This window comes from Ictidomys tridecemlineatus, chromosome 4 (genome assembly GCF_052094955.1).
Source record: "Ictidomys tridecemlineatus isolate mIctTri1 chromosome 4, mIctTri1.hap1, whole genome shotgun sequence".
Taxonomy (NCBI): domain Eukaryota; kingdom Metazoa; phylum Chordata; class Mammalia; order Rodentia; family Sciuridae; genus Ictidomys; species Ictidomys tridecemlineatus.
In genome coordinates this window covers 81,179,064-81,199,388 of record NC_135480.1, presented here as the reverse complement: position 1 = coordinate 81,199,388, position 20,325 = coordinate 81,179,064, and the positions used below count along the sequence as shown (strand labels likewise).

Sequence of the window (20,325 nt, the reverse complement as noted above, 5' to 3'; positions counted from 1 at the left end):
TTTCTCTTGACCTTTTTGATTACGTGGCATATTATTTTATGTCAATCTTCATGATGAGAATGTAGGCTCAAGAGAGTTTAAACTGTTGTCCTCGATTCCAAGAACAGTCCTTGGTACACAACAGGTTCTCAGTAAACATTCATTGAATGAATGAATGAATGAATGAATGAATATAAAGTATTTAGATAGACACAATGTGGGTATTTTAAGAACAGGCTGTGAGGAGTGGGAGAGGAGAAAAAAGCATTTATGAGTGCAGGAAAAGACACTCTGAGATCCACAGGTCTGGATACAGTTCTTTTGGGGGTGGAAGATACTAAGTATTTAGGATATTGGGATACTGGCATCCAGTATCCCAATATCCTAAATAGAGCCGAGGTAAGGAAATGTAGGAAGCCAGCACGCAAATCTTTTGGGAGGGTGGTACCTTCAGTAATGGCCCTCTTCCCCTATGTGCCCATCCTTTGTCCTGCCAGAAATGGCTTATCTCCATAATATCCAACCCTTGCTGAGTGTTTTAGTCAGCCTTTTTGTTGCTGTGACCAAAATAACTGAAAACAATTAGAGAAGCAGAAGTTTATTTTAGGGCTTGCAGTTTCAGAGGTCTCAGTCCATAGACAGTGGCTCCATTCTTCAGAGCTTGAGGAGAGGCAGAACATCATGGCAGAAGAGGATGGCAGAGGGAAGCAGCTGGGAACATGGCACCAGGAAGGAGACAGAGAGAGAGAGAGAGAGAGAGAGAGAGAGAGAGAGAGAGAGAGAGAGAGAGAGAGAGAGAGGGAGATTTGCTCAACAAGGACAAACTATAAACCCCAACATGGATCCACCTCCTCTAGCCATATCCTACCTGCCTGAAGTTACCACCAAGTTAATCCCCATCAGGGGATTAATGCACTGATTAGGTTAAAGCACTCCCAGCCCAATCATTTCACCTCTAAAACTTTCTTGTACTTTCTTACACATGAGCTTTTGGGGTACATTACACAACTAAACCACAACACTGAGGATTGGTGAAAGCATTCTCAAGGTATCATCCTGTTGGTCACTGCAGGCCACCGAAACAGGTCTCTGTGGCAATGAAGAGATAAGAGAGCATTGGGTATTTTATTCTGAGAAGCCAGTGAGCAGAGTGAGGACCCCAAGGCCACCAGAGTGAGGGGTTTTTCCTCACTGGGGTTCTGTTCAACTCAGATCTGTTTCCTTCCTGCTTCTCTCTGTAGTCAATTCCTAGTCACTCTTTGTGTGTTTCTATTTAAAGCAATGATAGGTAACACAAACATTGAAAGAAAAAAAATCTTTAAATACATGGCTACGACCCAATAAAATAAATATCATGGTGAAGTTATTTCTAAACATCTGGAAATGACTGTTTAAATATTAAAAAATAATTTAGCATAGGCTAATTTTTATGAAAAATTCAATGTAGTCAGGTAGTCACACATAATCTATAACTGACAAATTTTAAGAAATATCAGAGAACTCTTTAAAGTACAAAACCTCTACAAGTATGCTTTCAAGTACAGTTTCTAATGTACCTCTTATAAATTCGAGTTTATAAGTAACACTGATAATAGTCAATGATTAGTTAGCACAAGTACTATTCCCACTGGTCTGAACCTGTGTGCCAACTCCAGCACAGGTGTCATGTGGCTACGAGCTTCTTTTGCCTAAATAACGAAATGGAGACCCAGAGGACAGAGCTGATTTTTTTTTTTTTTAAAGATCATTCAAAAAAGCCAGTGTAGGAGTTCTGAAGAAAGGTCAAGTCTCTTGGCTCCTGACTATTTATGAAATCCTGACCTTGCCCTGGTAGCACTGCAACAAGGCCAAACATGACAAGGATTGGAATTTACAAATAAGCATGTGTGACCTTTTGTACAAATATGTGTTGGATCATGAGAAAACAGAACAGTAAGTGATGGATGGAAAATAATTTGGTTCTTTCCTACAAAACTAAACATATTCTTACCATATAATCCAGCAATTGAGTTTCTTGGTATTTAACCAAATAAATTGAAACCATTTATCCACCCCAAAACCTGCATATAGATGTCTTAGCATTTTTATTCATAATTGCCCAAACTTGAAAGTAACAAAAACATCCTTCAATATGTGAATGTTTAATCTGTGGTATGTCCATAAAAGGAATATTATTCAGTAATAAAAAGAAATAAGCTATCAAGCCACAAGACATGAAGGAGACTTCATTGCATATTATTAAGTAAAAGAAGCCAATCTGAAGCCAGGTGTGATGGCGTATGCTTGAAATCCTAGTGACTCGGGAGACTGAGGCAGGATTGCAAATTCAAAGCCAGCCTCAGGAACTTAGCCAGGCTCTAAACAACTTGGCAAGACCCTGTCTCAAATAAAAAGGGCTGGAGATGTAGTCAGTAATAAAGGGCCCCTGGGTTCAGTCCCCAGTAATGAAAAAAAAAAAAAAGGAGAAGGAGGAGGACGAGGAAGAAGAAGAACAACAAGTAGTAGAAGCAGCTAATCTGAGAAGGCTACATACATACTGTGGGATTCCATCTATATGATACCCTGGAAAAAGAAAAAGTTGTCATAAGATCCAGGATTGCCAGAGGCTAAGGAGGGATGAATAGGTGGAACACAGAGGATATTTAGGCAGTAGAGCTATTTTTCTAATATAATAAGAGCGGGTATATATATATCTATATACAGTTTTATAAATCTATAAAATATGCACCACAATTGATTCCTAAAATAAACCATGGCCTTGGGGCAATAACTATGTATAAATGTAGAGTCATTGGGTGTAACAAACATGCCACTGTGGTGGTGGATGTTGATAATGGGAGATTCTGTGCACGTGTTGAGGGACGGGGTATGTGATAACTCTACTTTCCAAAACATAATCTGTCAAAAAAATTCATGAGTCAGCCTGTGTGGGTGGGGAGGAGGGCAATAGTAGAACCGAGTCCCAGAATGAAAGCATTTGAAAGTTTGCCTTTGGTTTCGTGTATAGGAACACAGAAGCCATTTTTTATTTTTCAGATTCATTGAGTGCCTGTCACATGCCTGTCACATTTACACCACACTGCATCTTTTCACACACATAAAATTTACATTATAATTTGGGATCTAAGAAAATCAATGGTTTTTTTGTGAAAGTCACATTACTAGAAAGTAGCACAGCTCACATTCAACCTGACTCCACCCAGCTTTCCTCCCTAACTGCTGGAAAGGTGACAACAGTGACGGAGGGAAAGTTCTGCTCCACTAAACACATCACGCTGCAGGCTCAACTGTGCGCTCGTGATTCATACCTGACCTGAGAATGGGCTATTTGTGGAAAGGAAGGTATCACACCACATCGACGGTTCATCATTTATTTACGTCACCATTTAAAGAAAAATAAGAGGCTGTGGAGAAGGTGGTGGGGAAGGAATGGACTGAGAACCATTATTGCCACACGGAGATATTGCCCTCCTGGAATTTCTCATACCAATGATACAAGGTCACTGGTAATGGACAAGCAGTCAAACTTTCCTGGGAGTCACCACCTCTTTGGCGAGGAGGAAGGAAACCCTCTGCAGCTCTGAAGGCATGCCAGGGAAGGTTGCCTGACAGCCAGGTGACGATGCAGGGAGTGACCGAGGCCCTGGGGGAATCTGGCTCTGTACATCACAGCCACCACGTCTATCCAGAGCAGGCCTCTCAACACCATTTACTGATGGGAGGTTGCAGTGAGAATATGCCAAAATACAGAGTGACAGAGACAAAGCAGTGGAGAACTCAGGGTAGAAAGCTACACGATTTCAGGACTAGGGCTTAATCATGCTTCCATTTATGGCAGCAGTATGAAGTCTTTTCAGAGTGCCCTTCACTATGGTTATTTAAATCTTTTTAACGGGTTAATCTCAAATGCTATAAAAGGTTCATGTAACTCTGGTTACCACAGAGTTTTCTCCACTCCTTGATTACCACTGACAGAACTAATTGTCCTCCTAGATCAACAGCAAGTCTCAGGTCCCTAAATGATGTCCATCAATTGTCCTGAAGTCCATCTTACAGCAGAAGCCCCAGCAGGAGGCAGGCAGCACTATCTCCATGCAACCCCTATGATGGGCACCTCTGCAGACATCCAAAGCCTCACCTCAATGCTCTGCCTCTTCTGTAAAGCAAAGGCGGCACTCTCTGAACATCCTCTCCAGCACTCAATGAGGAACAGCACAGGGACTTTGTTATAGCAGAGTTACCAGGCCCCTCAGACCCAGGCAGGTTTCCCCAACTCTCATTTCTTCTCTGTCGTCTACCCAAGGAACTCAGTCAATGTTTTTCCTCTCGGTACCTACACTCATCCCATTCTGCTATCTTCATCCTGGTTGGAGAAGGACATAAACCTTACCCCCAATTTGTCAATCCAAACAGAACAATTTTAATTCCTCGTTGTTGCAAGAGAAGGCATTGCCAATTCTCTCTCTCTCTCTCTCTCTCTCTCTCTCACACACACACACACACACACACACACTTTATAAAACCCTTATTCTCCTTGACCTAACTTCTGACTCCCTCCTTAGGGGGAATGACAAATTGTCTTTTGACCTGCTCCTCTATTTTTATTCTCCTAAGGGTACTTACCTAAACTCTTCCTTATTCTGTCCCAGACTTTTCCAAAGGCCATGCAAAACCCATATTCCCTGGTGGTCTCTAAAATGACAAATAAGATAAAGGGGTAATTGAGCCCTTAGTATGTGGTAGGCACTGTTAAAAATGATTTACATGGATTAGCTAATATTGTCCTTATGTAGCCCCTGATGTGAGTGTATTGTTTGTATTTTAGAGATAAGAACACTGAGACTCAGAGATATTGAATGGATTTGCTCAATTTCCAATAACCATATAAGCTTTGATAAAGCTAGGATTTTTAACTTGGTCTGATGGCAAATCTAATTCTTTTCAGGCCCAAAATGCTCTATTCTTAGAGATCACTGCACAGTCTACACATGAATCTGCATAATATTTTTCTTTATTCTAATACACAAGGAACACTGATCTAGAAAGATGATAAAATACATTACATATAACATAAGTATTATTCTTTATGGATTTGAGCTACTACCTAGTCACATGGAATCTTCACCAACTTACCAAAACACAGGTATTTATTTATTTTATTGGTTACATCCTTCTCATAGGACCAGGAAAAACAACGTAGTAAATATTCTTGGTGATTTGATAGTATACATGTGTAACTCAGTGGAGTTCTTTTAAATCTAGTGGAATGGCCTGCATTTGGGTATCTCCTTCAAAGTGAAGGATGTATGGATGAGCCCTGAGACTTCAAAATACTAAGAAAGAGATACAGAACTTTAGGTGTCTTTTAGAAATTTGGAGGCAACATATACAATATACCTGGTGAACAAAAAGCTGTTTCACATTGGGCCCAGAACAATAAAAACTTCCCACCAGATCAGGATTGTAACAAAAGCAGCTTTGACACATGTCCCTTAAAATTCTGCTGATTCAGTTGTGTTCACAGCACCTGTGGGTGCTCTGTGGCAATGATCCTTTACTGAACACTGGAATCATCTGAGTCCCTTGTGCATTGGAACTTAAAATATATACATTGTTGATGCCTAGGTTCCCTTTCTAGAGATTATATTACTTGGTTTAGAACCATCAACTTATGGATTCCAGTGGTTGCCAAATTCATGTGAGAACAAAACCATCCAGAGAACTAGTTAAATTGGAGTGCTGAGTCCTACCCTAGCTCCTCATTCAGTAGGTCTGGAAGGTGCGACCCCAGACAGGCTTTTTTAACAAGTTCCAGATGATACTGAGACTCTGGGAAAGGGAACCACATTTCAAGAATCACTGATGAAGGCTGTCAAATTTTCATAGGAGAATCGCAATGAAATCTTTTACATTTTTTTTAATTGGGTGTGTGTGGGGGGGTGCCAAGGATTGAACTCACGGGCACTTGACCACTAAGCCACATCCCCAGCCCTATTTTGTATTTCATTTAGAGACAGGTTCTCACTGAGTTGCTTAGTGCCTTGCTTTTGCTGAGGTTGGCTTTGAACTCATGGCCTCTGGCATTATAGGCATGCACCGCACCACTGCACTGGAGTCTTCTATATTATTTGCTACTCAAATAATGATCTATGATCAGCAGTATTGATAATACCTGGGGTTTTTTTGAACACATAGAACCTCAGATCCCAGCTCAAATTTCATAATTGAAATCTGCAGTGTGATACATCCCCACGTGATTGAAATGCATATTTAAGTTTGAGAACCACTAGTCTGGGGATCTGAAGCAAATCTATGCTGTATTCAGCAAACAATAATTCTCCATTTGAGGAAATGACAACTCTCCATTGGAAGTTCTTGACTAGGTACTATGCCCAACAGGTCCAAAATTGCTCCCAGATTTCAAAGTTTCTATTATATAAGGAGCTACTGATTTTCATGCTGTATTTTTGTCATATGTGCAAGCAGTTTGTCTAACATTTTCCTTCCACATCAAACTTTAGCTATGACTGTATCTGATCTTCCCCCTCAAATTGGCCCCACCTCCAGCATTTCTCCACCCAGTTATCTAGAAATGAACTGCCCCTTCCTTTCTCACCTGTTGCACAGGAAAAGCTACCACAATGTCATGGCCATAACTGATTTTCCCTTTCTTAGGCCTACCATGTGTGAGCCTTTGGATTTGATGAAGATTTATTTTTTGTAAAAATATTTTTAAGTTTTTTCATGACTAGAAAAAAATGCCATTATTGTAAAACTTAGATTCTGAACACCCCTTTCCACAGATGATGTGGTACTGTTGATAAGCACAAAACGCCTAAGTCCCAGGGTCTGCTCTGGATATAGATAAAGTTGAGAGCTACATATATGAAAACACTATCCTAAAAAACATTAATTACAATAACAACAAAACATGGGCTACAGTCTGTCACGAACCACCACCAATTCTAACTTGAGATATTCCAGTAAGATTATAAAGTATCATTCAAGAACTAAATACTGGATTCAGGTGTTTCTGCACCAAGGAAATGAAATATTTATTTATTGATCATTCAGTCAAGAAATACTAGTGGAGAGAGATATGAATGAAAGAACAATTTTATTCAATCAGCCTCAATACAATTCCATTGTTGCCAGATTATTCATGGCTCCAAATTGTTATTTTCTTATTGTTATTGCCTCACTTTGTTATGTCATTATTACTAGGGACAGGCCTAGGCCAAAATTATCACTTGGTTGGGAACTTCTATGGTTCTGAGGATTGAGGGAAGAAGCACAGCCACATTTGGCAGCATATCCAATAGCCACAGTCAGAAGTTTCAGGCCATTGATTGATGGCAAATAATTCAGAATTCATAGATGCAAGTCCATCTAGCTTTAACCCCAGTATATCAGAAAGGGGTACCACAGACACTGGAAACTTCATTTGGGGACAGTATTCTATAGGCATAAATGATCCATTGCTACAACCTTAATTAGGTTCAGGGTGGGGGTGCGGTTCCCACCAGCACTGCTTGGAAAATCTCTAAGGTTAGAATATTGGGAACAGTTAGTCAGACACTGCCAGGGAGATTTCCCATGCTGTTGTCCAGGGACAGCAATTACTTGCAAGGGTGCATCAGATTATCAGCATCCAGAAGTCCCCAAGATTTTAAAATGGAGGCACAGGAGCAGCCAGAAGCCCTTCCATAATGCTGCCATCAGGGCTCAGAAGTGCAGGCATGGGCAATAAGCCACCCTCCTCAGACAGGGGTTGAGCTGAGGAGCCCAGAACTATGCTCTTTGTGCCCACCAATAGGAACCTCTTGGGTGAAGTCTAGAGTCAGCTTCGGAGTTTAAAGTTTTCCAAAGTCACCCACCGCTCACACATTGCCAGGTAATGGGAGAAGGACTGGGCCATGCAGACTCAAGAATGACCATGGGGGACAGAGGTGGGGGGTTCTTGGGAACTCTGGGAGCAGCATCTCTGGGCTGGGCAGCAAGCACTTCTGTAGGCCACAAAGACAGGCTTCTGTACCTGGTACTTCTGGACGCGTGGGCAGAGGAGGGAGTGGGGGCAAGGACAAGCCCCAAGCCCTAGGCTACAGCCATCCCCCCGCATCCGTCTCCATACAGACCCAGGAGAGGGTCAAGTGGATCAAGTCTCTGATGAACCCAGGTGATCAGTTCTGTTTGACACACAAAATGAGTTCCGTGTTGTCCATTACTGCCCTGTCTTGTCCACATTTCCACAGCTCATAGTGCTCGGGTTGCAGGATGCGCACAAAGGGGTCCATGGAGAAGCTGACCCTGGCTTCCCGACAGCTGCACTGAGACGCCACTTTGCCATAATCAATCCACCTCGGAGTGGCGAAATTGATGGCCTCCGCACAGTTGAAGCCATGGTTGAAGCCAGCATGGTAGCCATAGGGAAATGTCACCATGAACTCACCAGCCTCCTGAGTCACGCGATTGAAGGGAATGCCATTCTCATGGAGGACTGTGGGCGAGATGAGGGCCACTTTGTGCCTCAGGAAGGCCTCACAACCCTGGGAACTGGCTGGGAAAAGCTCCCTGGCCAGGCACTCCAGGCGCTGCCCGTGTTTAGTGGGCACCGCGTACCACGTTTTGGGCTCCCCAAAGTGCAAGTAGTTGATGCTGTAAAGGTCCATGTCCTCTGTGTGCCACGCAAAAGTGGCCTTCCACATGCCAAAGTTCAGGTAGGGCGTGTTGACACCCTCAATGACAACTCCACATTCCTGTTCCAAAAGGTCCAGAATGGTTCCCAGGTGTCCCAGGTTCCACTCTTTAGTGTTCTCATCAAATAAGGAGCCACTGATGTCAGCACCATAAATTGGTGAGTCATAGAGGCAGCTCTTCCAGTACTTTCTCTCCAGATCTTCAAAATTCAGGTGAAGGGGAGTTCTGTACTCTTCACTGTCTGCCAGGAGGTGATACTCTCCCACCATCATGGCTTTTTTTTTTTTTTTTTTTTTGTGGTATTGAGTGAACATCTGCCTTCCCAAAGACCACCTGGATCCAGGTGGGTATATTCCAGCACACAGAGAAAGTTTCCTGTTGGCAGCTGCCATCCACAGAAAGCCCAGGTTAGGAACACCCTGGCTTTACACCTGAGTTCTGCTCTAATATAATCAGCACCCACTTAATGTAATCACAGAGCTAGGTTCCTAATTTGACATCTCATTTAATCCATACCTATCCACTCTCCCCCTTTTTAATCCAGTCCAATCAAATCAAGAGGTTGAAAATCAAGGATCAGAAAAGGCAAACAAAGATTACAAAAAAAAGCAGTTGGGATAAAAATATCAATACAAAATAGATTTATAAGATCAAAGAGAGACATGTGATTGCTATTGGGAAAAAAAAACCTCACTAGGAACACATTGCAGCAAATAACTTCATGCTCCTAACCACACAGAGCTGAGATACAGAAACACAAGACTGAGCATTATAAGGTAAAACCAACACATCATGCAAAGGGCTTTTTGAAAAGACCAATATAACATAGAGGAAAAGACTTAACTTTGATCATCTAAACTGCAACAACCACAAAGCGAATGGAAAATGCTTTTCAATGCATAGATACCATTTACAAAAACTTACCCAAAGTACAAAATAAATATTAATTAAATTCCACAGAATTAATATATTGGACATAATCTTGACCACAATAAAGTAAAATTTAAAGTCAACAATAAAAACACAGAGCAAAACCATATTTATTTGAAAATTAGTATCTAGGTTTCTAAAACCTATTGATTTTTAGGTTCAATACAAACAGCTAGCAAAAACAAAGTAAAACCATACAAAACAGGACATTGCCAAAGAAAATGAGATATTGGTGCTGGAGCTGTAGTTCAGTGCCAAAGCACTTGCCTTGAGGTACTAGGTTCAACACTTAGTACCACATAAAAATGAAACAAATAAAATAAAGATATTCTATCCATCTATAAGTATTAAAAATGTTTAAAAAGAGAAAATGAGATATAAAAATGGCAGAATGACAAACAAAAGGAAAAGTTTATTAAAACCAGAAATAATTAATAAATCTGAAATGTGATTATTTTAAATAAAAATAAAATAAAGTACTAGTAACTTTAATCAAAAAAGTTTCCAGCCAGCTATGGTGGTGTGTGCCCATAATTTAACCTACCGGGGAGGCTGAGACAAGAAAATCACAAGTTCGAGGTCAGACTCAAGGTCAGCCTGGGCAACTTGGCAAAACCCTGTCACAAAATGAAAAATAAATAAATGAAAAGAGCTGATGTATAGTTCAGTGGTAGAGCACTTGCTTACATGTATGAGGATCTAGGTTTGTTTTTTTTTTTAATTTCCTTTGTAGTTGTACACAGACAGAATGCCTTTATTTGTTTATTTTATGTGGTGCTAAAGATCAAACCAGTGCTTCACACATGCTAAGTAAGTTTTCTGCCACTGAGCTACAGTCCCAGCCTGAGGCTCTAGGTTTGATCCCTAGTACCCGCTCCTTAAATAAAAGGAAAACATTAAAAAAAAAAAGTTACAAAAAAGTGGCTGGAAATACATGGAATGGACCTCCATTGTCTTATAATGCTGAAAATAAGGATGTGCTAAATACAAACAAAAACATTGGGTCTGTTAAAGGGGCGTATAAAATCATTCCTAATGGTCAACTCTCAAAGAAACTGAGCAAGCAATGAAATAAAAATAGTATTGTAGTATAATCCAAAGTATAAAACAAGTTCACACTGATTTGAATAATGGTTGAATAAATTTAAAAATTGGAGAGAAAATACAATTTTTTCCTGTAGAAGAATTGTAATAAATTATATAAACAAAAATTTGGCCCAGTTTTTAAAATGTTATAGAACTTTACATACAAAGAATCATAGTTATATATATATATTTTTTTTTTTAAAGAAAGAGTGAGAGAGAGTGAGAAAGAGGGAGAGAGAGAGAGAACTTTAATATTTATTTTTCAGTATTTGGCGGACACAGCATCTTTGTCTGTATGTGGTGCTGAGGATCGAACCTGGGCCGCACTCATGCCAGGCGAGCGCGCTACCACTTGAGCCACATCCCCAGCCCTCGTAGTTATATATTTAAATATGCTTTATGTATACTTTTTTGACACTGATATTGCTCCATGTAGCTGTACTTTATTCCAGTTTCTTTCTATAAGGAATTCAATTGTATGACTATTTCTGCTATTGATGAGCATTTGAATTCTTTCAACTTTTCGCCTCTTACAATTACCTTGATCATTTTTGGACTTCGTACACTGTGTACAGGTGTTCATGTGGACTCATATTAATGAATGGATCTCTTGGTCATAGAACATTAATGCAAACTATCATTCAAACTGCTTTTCAACAGTTTTTTTACCAAATTACCCACCCACTAGCTCTGTGTGAGGGTGCTCATTGCTCTACACCTCTGCAAATAATAGGTAAATATCAGGAATCTGGGTTCCCTTTTTTGGTACAGTTATCTCTTAATATCTGGGGTGTAGGAAACTGTTTCCAGGAACTCTCTGAAGATATGGACATCCATGAATGCCCAAGTCCTTATATAAAATGGTGTTGTATTTGCATGTAACTTACATGTGTCTTCTGATATACTTTAAATCATATCTAGATTATTTATAGTACCTAATACAATGTAAATGCAGTGGAGGCAGTTGTTATAGGGAGTGTCAAGAGTACATGTTCAGTACAGATTTCATTTTTTAAAATAATTTTATTCCATGATTGCTTGGATCCGTAGATGCAGTGGAACCCATGAATACAGAGAGACAACTGTAATAGCTCTTTATGTACTTGATAATATAGCTTTTTATTGGATATGAGTATTACAATATCTATTCACACTCCTTGGTTTGTCTTTACTCTCTTGTTCATGCCTTTTGGTGACCGGAAGTACCTCAACAGTCATAATCAAAATATTACTAAAAATAGCTAAAATAGCTGGTGTGGTGGTTGCACACCTGTAATCCCAGCAGCTGGGGAGGCTGAGGCTGGAAGATTGCAAGATTGAGGCCAGCCTTGATGGAACTCAGTGGTAGAGCATCCCTCAGTTCAATCCTCCCTAGTATCAAATCACACCCACTAGCTCTGTATGAGGGTACTCATTGCTCTTCACCTCTGCAAATCCTAGGTAAAAATCCTAGTGTTCAGCTGTCAGGCAAAGGCATAGTGGTATCCCATTAAGGTCTGTTTTCCTGAGAACTAATGAGAGTACATAAAAAAAAGAACATATGTGTTATTTGGTGACTTTCAAATGCCAGACACTGTTTAATTTACTCTTCAAAAAATCATTGACTTAATCCTCACAATAACTTACAAGGAAAATCTTATGAACTCTATTTTCAGGTGAGGAAATAGAGTCATGGAGACATTAAGTGACATGATATTCAAATAAGATATCAGATATTCAAAAAAGAATCTCAAAGTTGATTTCTCTTAAAAAAAAAGTGACTTTTTCTTGCTGGGGATGTGGCTTAATTGGTAGCGTGCTCGCCTGGCATGTGCGGGGCTCTGGGTTCGATCCTTCAGCACCACATAAAAATTTAAGAAAAAAATGAAGATGTTGTGTCCACCGAAAACTAAAAAATAAATATTAAAAAAATCCTCTCTCTCTCTTTTAAAAAAAGTGACTTTTCACTTATCAAACTGTGACATTTGATTTTAAGTGAACAAATACATGTATAAACAAAATAGACAGGCCTGGGTCTTAGTCCGTTTTGTGTTGCTGATACCAATGCCTTGTCCCTAGTGCAAATTTAATAAGGAAGATACAGGTTTATGAAAAAGGAAAAAGGTTTATTGCTTTGCTAGCAAAGGGAAGGCAGAGGGGACTCCTGTCCCAGAGACTGTGATTCTGCCCATACGGGGTCCAAGAAGGTTCTTCAAGAAGCTACTCAAGCTCTACATTCTAGGAGTGCCCTGAGAGGGGATCCCAGGTTTGCCCTGATGGGTACTGAAATTTATTTGCTAATTTTGAAGATAGTCACTTTCTAGATCTTCTGGTTTCCTCTCCTTCCTGTCATGAGCCAATGCTCAAAGACAGATAATTTGGCCTGGCATGGGAAAGGATAATCTAGTTTTCTGCTCCCAGGTAAGGGAGGGTGAGAGGGAGAAGAGGAAAAGAAAAACATGTGCATTTCAAAATAAGCCTCCCTGGCAGAGCAGCAAGGGCTATATTCAAAGCATGAAATGGACCACTGTTACAATGGTACAGTAAAATTCCTGAGGCTTGATAATTTTTGAAGAAGTGTGTTCAGCTCACAGTTCTAAAGGTTCAAGACTATGGGGCTTGGCCTGGCCTGCAATCCCAGTGGCTTGGCAGGCTGAATCAGGAGGATCACAAGTTCAAATCCAGTATCAGTAATTTAGCAAGGCCCTAAGCAATTTAGCAAGACCTTGTCTCTAAACAAAATATGAAAAAGAGCTGGGTATGTGCTTAGTGGTTAAGCACAACCTGGGCTCAATCCCTGGTACCAGAGAAAGAGAGACCATGAAGGAGAAAATGAATTAGTGTTCTAAAATGAAGTCAGGCACAGTGCCACAAGCCTGTAATCCAGCTTCTCAGGAGACTGAAGGCAGGAGGATCATGATTTCTAGCCAGGACTGGACAACTTAGTGAGTTCCTGTCTCAAAAATAAAAATTAAATGGTCTGGGAGGTATATCTCAGTGGCAAAGAATCCCTGGGTTCCAACCTTAGTACTGCAAAAAATAATAATAGCATTAAAAAATGACAACAGATTGATTTTTAAAAAATAGTCAACTCAAAAAAGTAAGCAAAGTCCTAGAACAGACTATCCAAAACAGAAGAAATCCAAAGGGCCAAAATATATGTGGAGATGTTTAAGATCACTAATAACTGGAGAAATACATGAGACAGTAGTTTTTACTGACTTAGGAAAAATTAATAGGTGTGATGATACAGAGTACTAATGGAGATAGAAAATGAAAATCAATCTAGCTGTACCCAGAAAAGTTGAAAATAAACATAAATACAACTCATCAACCTTATTTCTGAGTATGAAGACATTCAGTGAAGTACTATATGAGGTAGCTAAGTTGTGCAAGTAGCTGGGCATGGTGGCGCACACTTGTAACCCTGGTGGTTTGGAAGGCCCCAAGCAGAAGGATTACAAGTTCAGAGTACCCTCAGTAACTTAGTGAGACCCTAAGCAACTTAGAGAGACCCTCTCTCAAAAGAAAAAATACAAAGAGCTAAAGATATGGCTCCATGATTCCGGGCCACTGGTTTCAATCCATAGAACAACAAAAAAATGATGTGAAAGTAATCCATTTGTCCAACAGCAGAGGAAGGGATAGAATAAAAATTGCCCATTGAATCTTGAAGTTGCCAGGATCTATGTGTGTGTAGCAGTAGGCTTAGATTTTGTACATTGATTGTTCTAAAAAGATGACACAGTGGGGAAGAAGTTGGTGAAACATAAATGACATACTACATTTGTGTGCAGACTTATGGTTACAACTGTGAAGATATGCAGAACTCATTATTTCTTAGAAGCGAAGAAAAGCCTAAAAGTAGAGAGAACAATGAGAGTTCTACACTTATCTGTATATAAGGTTTTCTTAATCAATGTCTCTTGATTTTACAAAATAGAATATAAGAAAAACTTATTGAACATGGACAAACATGTAGTGTTGTAGTCAGCTTTTTCTCTGCTGTGACTAAATGATCTGAACAGAACAATTCTAGAAAAGGAAGATTTTATTTGAGGGCTCATGGTTTCAGAGGTCTGAATCCATAGAAGGCGGGCTCCATTCCTCAAGGCTCAAGGTAAGGCTGAACATCATAGTGGAATAGTGTGGCAGAGGGAAGCAGCTCACATCATGGTGATCCAGAAGCAGAGAGAGACACCACTCTCCAGATTCAGATGTATATTGCAAAGCCACTGCATTCTCCTACAAGCACACCCCACCTGCTCTGGATACAGTCAGAACCTTGGTGACCTGTGAAAGCACAAGTGGGGAGCCCTACACTGTCCAGCCCACACCTTGCAATGGGATCTCACATGCTTGAGTGTGTGAAGCTTGGGAAGAGCTTCTTGGCACTGTACAGCCTCCTGTCCACCACACCCAGAAAAACCACATGGGATCTAGAGAGACTACCAGTAAGAGTAAGACATGGAGCATAGCTATATCCAGGCTGTACTAATGAAGGGAAGAAGAAATGTGTTCCTCCAAAGCCTCAGACCCTCACAATGAGGACATATGGAAAGAAACTAGAATTATAAACCTGTCACCTATGATAAAACAGAAGGGACCCAAGAGTTCCCTGAAATGTTTATAGATTTTCACGTGTGTAGAGTTGTTAAAAGGAAAGATCTGTAGCTTTCAGCAGACTCTCAATGCCCATGGGGAATGCCAGAGTTAATTTTAAATCTAAAATAATAACCTTAGTTATAATTTTTTAAATTAAAAAATAATTATATAAAAAGTTATATACTGTAGTTATTTAGTAAGAAATATGGTCAATACGTGCATGATTTTAATAAAGAATAGGGAACTAAACCTAAAGGGTAATAAAAATGGCTTTAAATAAGGACTTTAAAAGATTTTTGTACATGAGTGCTCATGCAGCACTATTCACAACAGCCAAAAGGTGGAAAAAAAATAAATTCCATCAATGGATGAATAGATCACAAAATGTTGGGTACATATGGACTGGGACAGAGTCTAGTGTTGAAGAAGAAGAAAGTTCTGATACATGTTACAATGTGAATGAGCACATTATACTAAATGAAACAAACCAGATACAAAACAACACATACTGTATCATTCCACTTGTTGTAGGTGCCATTAGTTAAATTAATACAGAAATGAAGTAGAATAATGGATTCTGGCAGCTGGAGCAGAGTGTAATATGAAGTACTGCCTAATGGGTATAGTACCACTTTGTGGTGAGGAATGGTTCTGCAGATGGATAGTGGTTGTGACGGTTTATAATTAGAATGTCTTTTATAGTCACTAAAATTATTAATATAATAAATTATATGTTACATATACTTAACCACAACAAAAATATTTGAAATTTAATGAAAGAAAATGTTGCATGGATGTTCATAACTGCTTTACTTTCATTGAAAATTGTGTTTAAAGAGTTCTTTAGTATTATGAAGAACCTTCTAGACAGTGGACATGACCAAAGCATGATATATTCATGTCAGGAGAGGTCACAGTAAAACTCATTAATTTGCATAATTCATATATGTTAATAATTACAATTTGTTTTTTTTTAAAGTGCCCTTTTTCTAGGCCAGGTCTGTAGCCCAATGGTAAAATGCTTGCCTTGCATGCGTGAGGCACTGGGTTCCATCCTCAGCACCACATAAAAATAAATAAAGATATTTTGTGTCAATCTACAACTAGAAAAAAAGTACACACACACACACACACACACACACACACACACCCTTCCTCTACATAACTTTGGTCTCATTTTGTCTGATACTAAGATCCATGACTCCAGTGAGGTTTGTTTGTTTGCATTTTCCTTGGTACAGTTTTGCCAATTATATTTTTTTTCTATCTACTTGAAACACTGTTTAGATATATCTCTTTCATACAATTTTGAAATGAAGAATATATTTTAAGGGTTTCCCCCTCTTTGTTTTGTGGGTACACATCAGAAATAAAAAATTTACTATATACAATAATGTTACAAAACCTGCCTGGGGCAAGAACTACCAGACTCAATTGGTCAAAAGTTTTGGTTTCTTCAGGAGCAGTGGTTGGTGGTAGCCTGGGAAGCAGAGCATGTTACACTTGTTGGGCTCTGAGGTGCTACTGGGCCTCACATTGGCAGTGGCAAGTTCCAGGGGAAGGCTGATTAAGACAGACACCCTGATGGAATTTGGGGATGAAGTAAAGAAGCTCGCTCAGATTCTCTGCATCATCCAATGTTGACCCATGATTGTGGAGGTAGAAGCATATACCATAGAGGAGGAAACAAGGTCATAAGAAACAAGAGGTAGGCATGGCATCTCGACCATGGTAGGGGCCAAGGGCACAGCCAATGTTCAGGAGTGGTCTGAGAGTCCCTGAGAGATGCTACAACTTCCTGTGGCAGCTTATAGGGTGGGGAGATCCACTTCCTAGGCCACAGTGAGCCCTAGTTGTTATAGAGGGAGAAAGCATCAGGCATCCTCAGAAATGTCAATTCTTGAAAGTAACAGGGAACAGGTACTAGAGACAGGCCCGTGCCAGGATTGCTGTATGGCTGAGAACTTCTGTGGTTCCTTCCAAGTTTCCTGAATGGATTTGCCAGGACTTCATTGCTATAATGAATATCCAAGACAGACTACTAGGCAAACATAGAAATTTCTTTTGACTCATGATTTTGGAGAATGAAAGTCCAAACAGGATGATGCAGTCACCTATAAGGGTGTCTACTGGTTGCATCATATGGTAGGGAGAGCGTGTATATATCTCTGTGTATATATGGTCTCTTTCCCTCTCCTTATAATGTCACTAGGATTCTGAGATAACAGCTGGACCCTAAGGACCTTATCTAAACTAATCACAAATTCTAAAGGTCCCAGAAGTAAACACAGATTAACTCTCAATACTCTTAAAACCATTAACATAAGACTCCTTGTTTTAATCAGGTTTTTCATCACTGTGAACAAAAGACCAAGCAAGAACAACTTAGGAAACATTTATTTGGCTCAGGGTTTCATAGGTTCCATGGCTGGTCAGCTCCATAGCTCTGGGCCTCAGTGGAAGAGTGTGGCAGAGAAAAGCAGCTCAGAAGAAGGTAACCAGGAAGCAGAGAGAGAAAAATCAATACTCATCAAAAGGCCCCCAGTGATCTACTTTTCTCTAGCCACACCTTATGTGCCCACAGTTTTGACCCAGTTAATCCATATCACTAGATTAATTCAATGATTAGGCCATACCTATTGTGATCTAATCATTTCTCTTATGAAAATTATTGCATATTTTAACACTTGAGCTTTTATTGGACACATCATAGGTAAATAATAACACTCATACAGGAATAATTCTTCTGAATGAGTTCAGGGGAACAATTTATATTTAAACCAAAACACTAGGACAGGGGTCAAAAACAAAGTCACATTTACAATATACTCAGTAGCCAAGATTAAGAGCATCCATTGGTGGCCAAGGCGTCTCCAAAGTCAAAGGATCAAATCCCTCTAGTGGCAAGGAGAATGTGGAGACCTCCGCTGGATCCAGAATCTTAGAGGAATAAGAGTGATCCAAGCCTACAACCTCAGCAGGTGTCATGCAGTCCCCAGTAGCATCATTATTAACTCTTACAGGTGGAATGAAATCAGGAGGAGTCAGTGGGACAATTTCAGGGAGATTCAGCGTGATGTTATCCAGAGATTGCAAGCATGGGCCAGGGTGCATTGGTTCGTCAGGATCCAGTGGGGGACCCAAGGGTTGAAGATCAGGGGCACAGCAACATCCAGAAGCCTTGGCAGGAAAATAGGGCCCAGCTCTCACAGATACAGAATCCTTCATCAAAGCTCTATCCTCAAGCAAGGGCTGATGCTCAGAACCTGAAGCTGTGTTCCCTGTGGCCACCATTAGGAGTCTTTTGGTCTGTGTCAAGACAGTAGGCTCAAGAGCCTCTAATTCCCAAGAACAAAGAGGATTGACAGTTTTGGTCCTTGACCGGATCCTTCTAGACTTGGAGAAGCAACCTTTAACTGTAGTCCTGGGCTGCATATAACCATTTGGGGATGACATACTATAGGACGTAGGATATATTGGGGTGCAGTCACAGCTTCTACAGCCTGTGGCTACAGGACATTTGAGGCATCTTTTGCCCTGGCTCTGGAGGTGTCTCAGGCTAGGCGCCAGTCTCCCAGGAACCTGTTTCTGTTTTGCTGATGCGGTGGGCTTGGTGTGGTCCAGAGCTGCTGAGTCTTGCCAGACTGGGAACTGTCTCAGGCTGGGGGAAGCTTTCCTATGTGAAAGGACGTCCCTCCAGGTGGTCATTGCCTGTCTACCAGGCGCTGTAGGCTCAGTGTGGTCCACTACGGTCCTGTGTTGCCTGCATTTCCACAGCTCATAGCGCTCGGGTTGCAGGATGCGCACAAAGGGGTCCATGGGGAAGCTGACCCTGAACTTCCCACAGCTGCACTGAGACGCCACTTTGCCATAATCAATCCACCTCGGAGTGGCAAAATTGATGGCCTCCGCACAGTTGAAGCCATGGTTGAAGCCAGCATGGTAGCCATAGGGAAATGTCACCATGAACTCACCAGCCTCCTGAGTCATGCGATTGAAGGGGATGCCATTCTCATGGAGGACTGTGGGCGAGATGAGGGCCACCTTGTGCCTCAGGAAGGCCTCACAACCCTGGGAACTGCCCGGGAAAAGCTCCCTGGCCAGGCGCTCCAGGCGCTGCCCATGTTCAGGGGGCACTGCATACCACGTTTTCGGTTTCCCAAAGTGCAAGTAGTTGATGCTGTAAAGGTCCATGTCCTCTGTGTGCCACGCAAAAGTGGTCTTCCACATGCCAAAGTACAGGTAGGGCCTGTTGACACCCTCAATGACAACTCCACATTCCTGTTCCAACAGGTCCAGAATGGTTCCCAGGTGTCCCAGGTTCCACTCTTTAGTGTTTTCATCAAATAAGGAGCCACTGATGTCAGCACCATAAATTGGTGAGTCATAGAGGCGGCTCTTCCAGTATTTTCTCTCTAGATCTTCAAAATTCAGGTGAAGGGGAGTTCGGTACTTTTCACTGTTTGCCAGGAGGTGATACTCTCCCACAGTCATGGCTTTCTTCTTTTTGTGGTATTGAGTGAACATACCTGCCTTCCCAGAGACCACCTGCTGCAGGGGAGTAGCTATTAAGATGTCACTGACATCATCATAGGACTGCCTGGCTCTCCATTCCTTGGGTGGAATTACCTTGGCCAGGCCAGCTCTGTGTGCCCCTTGGGATTCCATGTAGGCAATATAATTGTTGAAATCTGAGAATTCTTCCATGGTTGGGTGGAATGTCATAATGGTGGAACAACTTGTCTGGGTACCAGAGTGAGCAGACTTCATGGTGCAATATTTTCAGCAACAGATTCTACAACTTTAGATGTATTATAGATTCCTGAGAATGTTTGGGAATTATTTCTTCTCCTTGTCTTCTTCCTCCTTATTTTCTGTGCTTCCTTCTTTACTCTCTCCTTCCTTTCTTCTTTTAAGTATGTTTGTTTACCTATGAGGCAGTAACCCAGTCTTGAGCCTCCAATTTAATGATATATCTTTTCCAGCTTTGCTGATTCACCAAAGGTACTCTATTCTGATCTGCGGATATTTTACTCAAATAAAATATAG

The 20,325-nt window shown here is 40.8% G+C and overlaps 2 protein-coding genes across 2 annotated transcripts; both read right to left on the bottom strand.

Moving 5' to 3' along the window:
- Positions 1-8,081: 8,081 nt before the first annotated feature.
- LOC101964996 (lysine-specific demethylase 4D) lies at positions 8,082-9,068 on the bottom strand. Its single transcript, XM_005338031.2, has one exon. It carries the CDS (start codon positions 9,066-9,068, stop codon positions 8,160-8,162), a length of 909 nt encoding a protein of 302 aa, XP_005338088.2. The 3' UTR covers positions 8,082-8,159.
- Positions 9,069-18,105: 9,037 nt separating this feature from the next.
- On the bottom strand, positions 18,106-20,111 carry LOC101965292 (lysine-specific demethylase 4D). Its single transcript, XM_005338032.2, has one exon. It carries the CDS (start codon positions 20,044-20,046, stop codon positions 18,106-18,108), a length of 1,941 nt encoding a protein of 646 aa, XP_005338089.2. The 5' UTR covers positions 20,047-20,111.
- Positions 20,112-20,325: the final 214 nt, after the last annotated feature.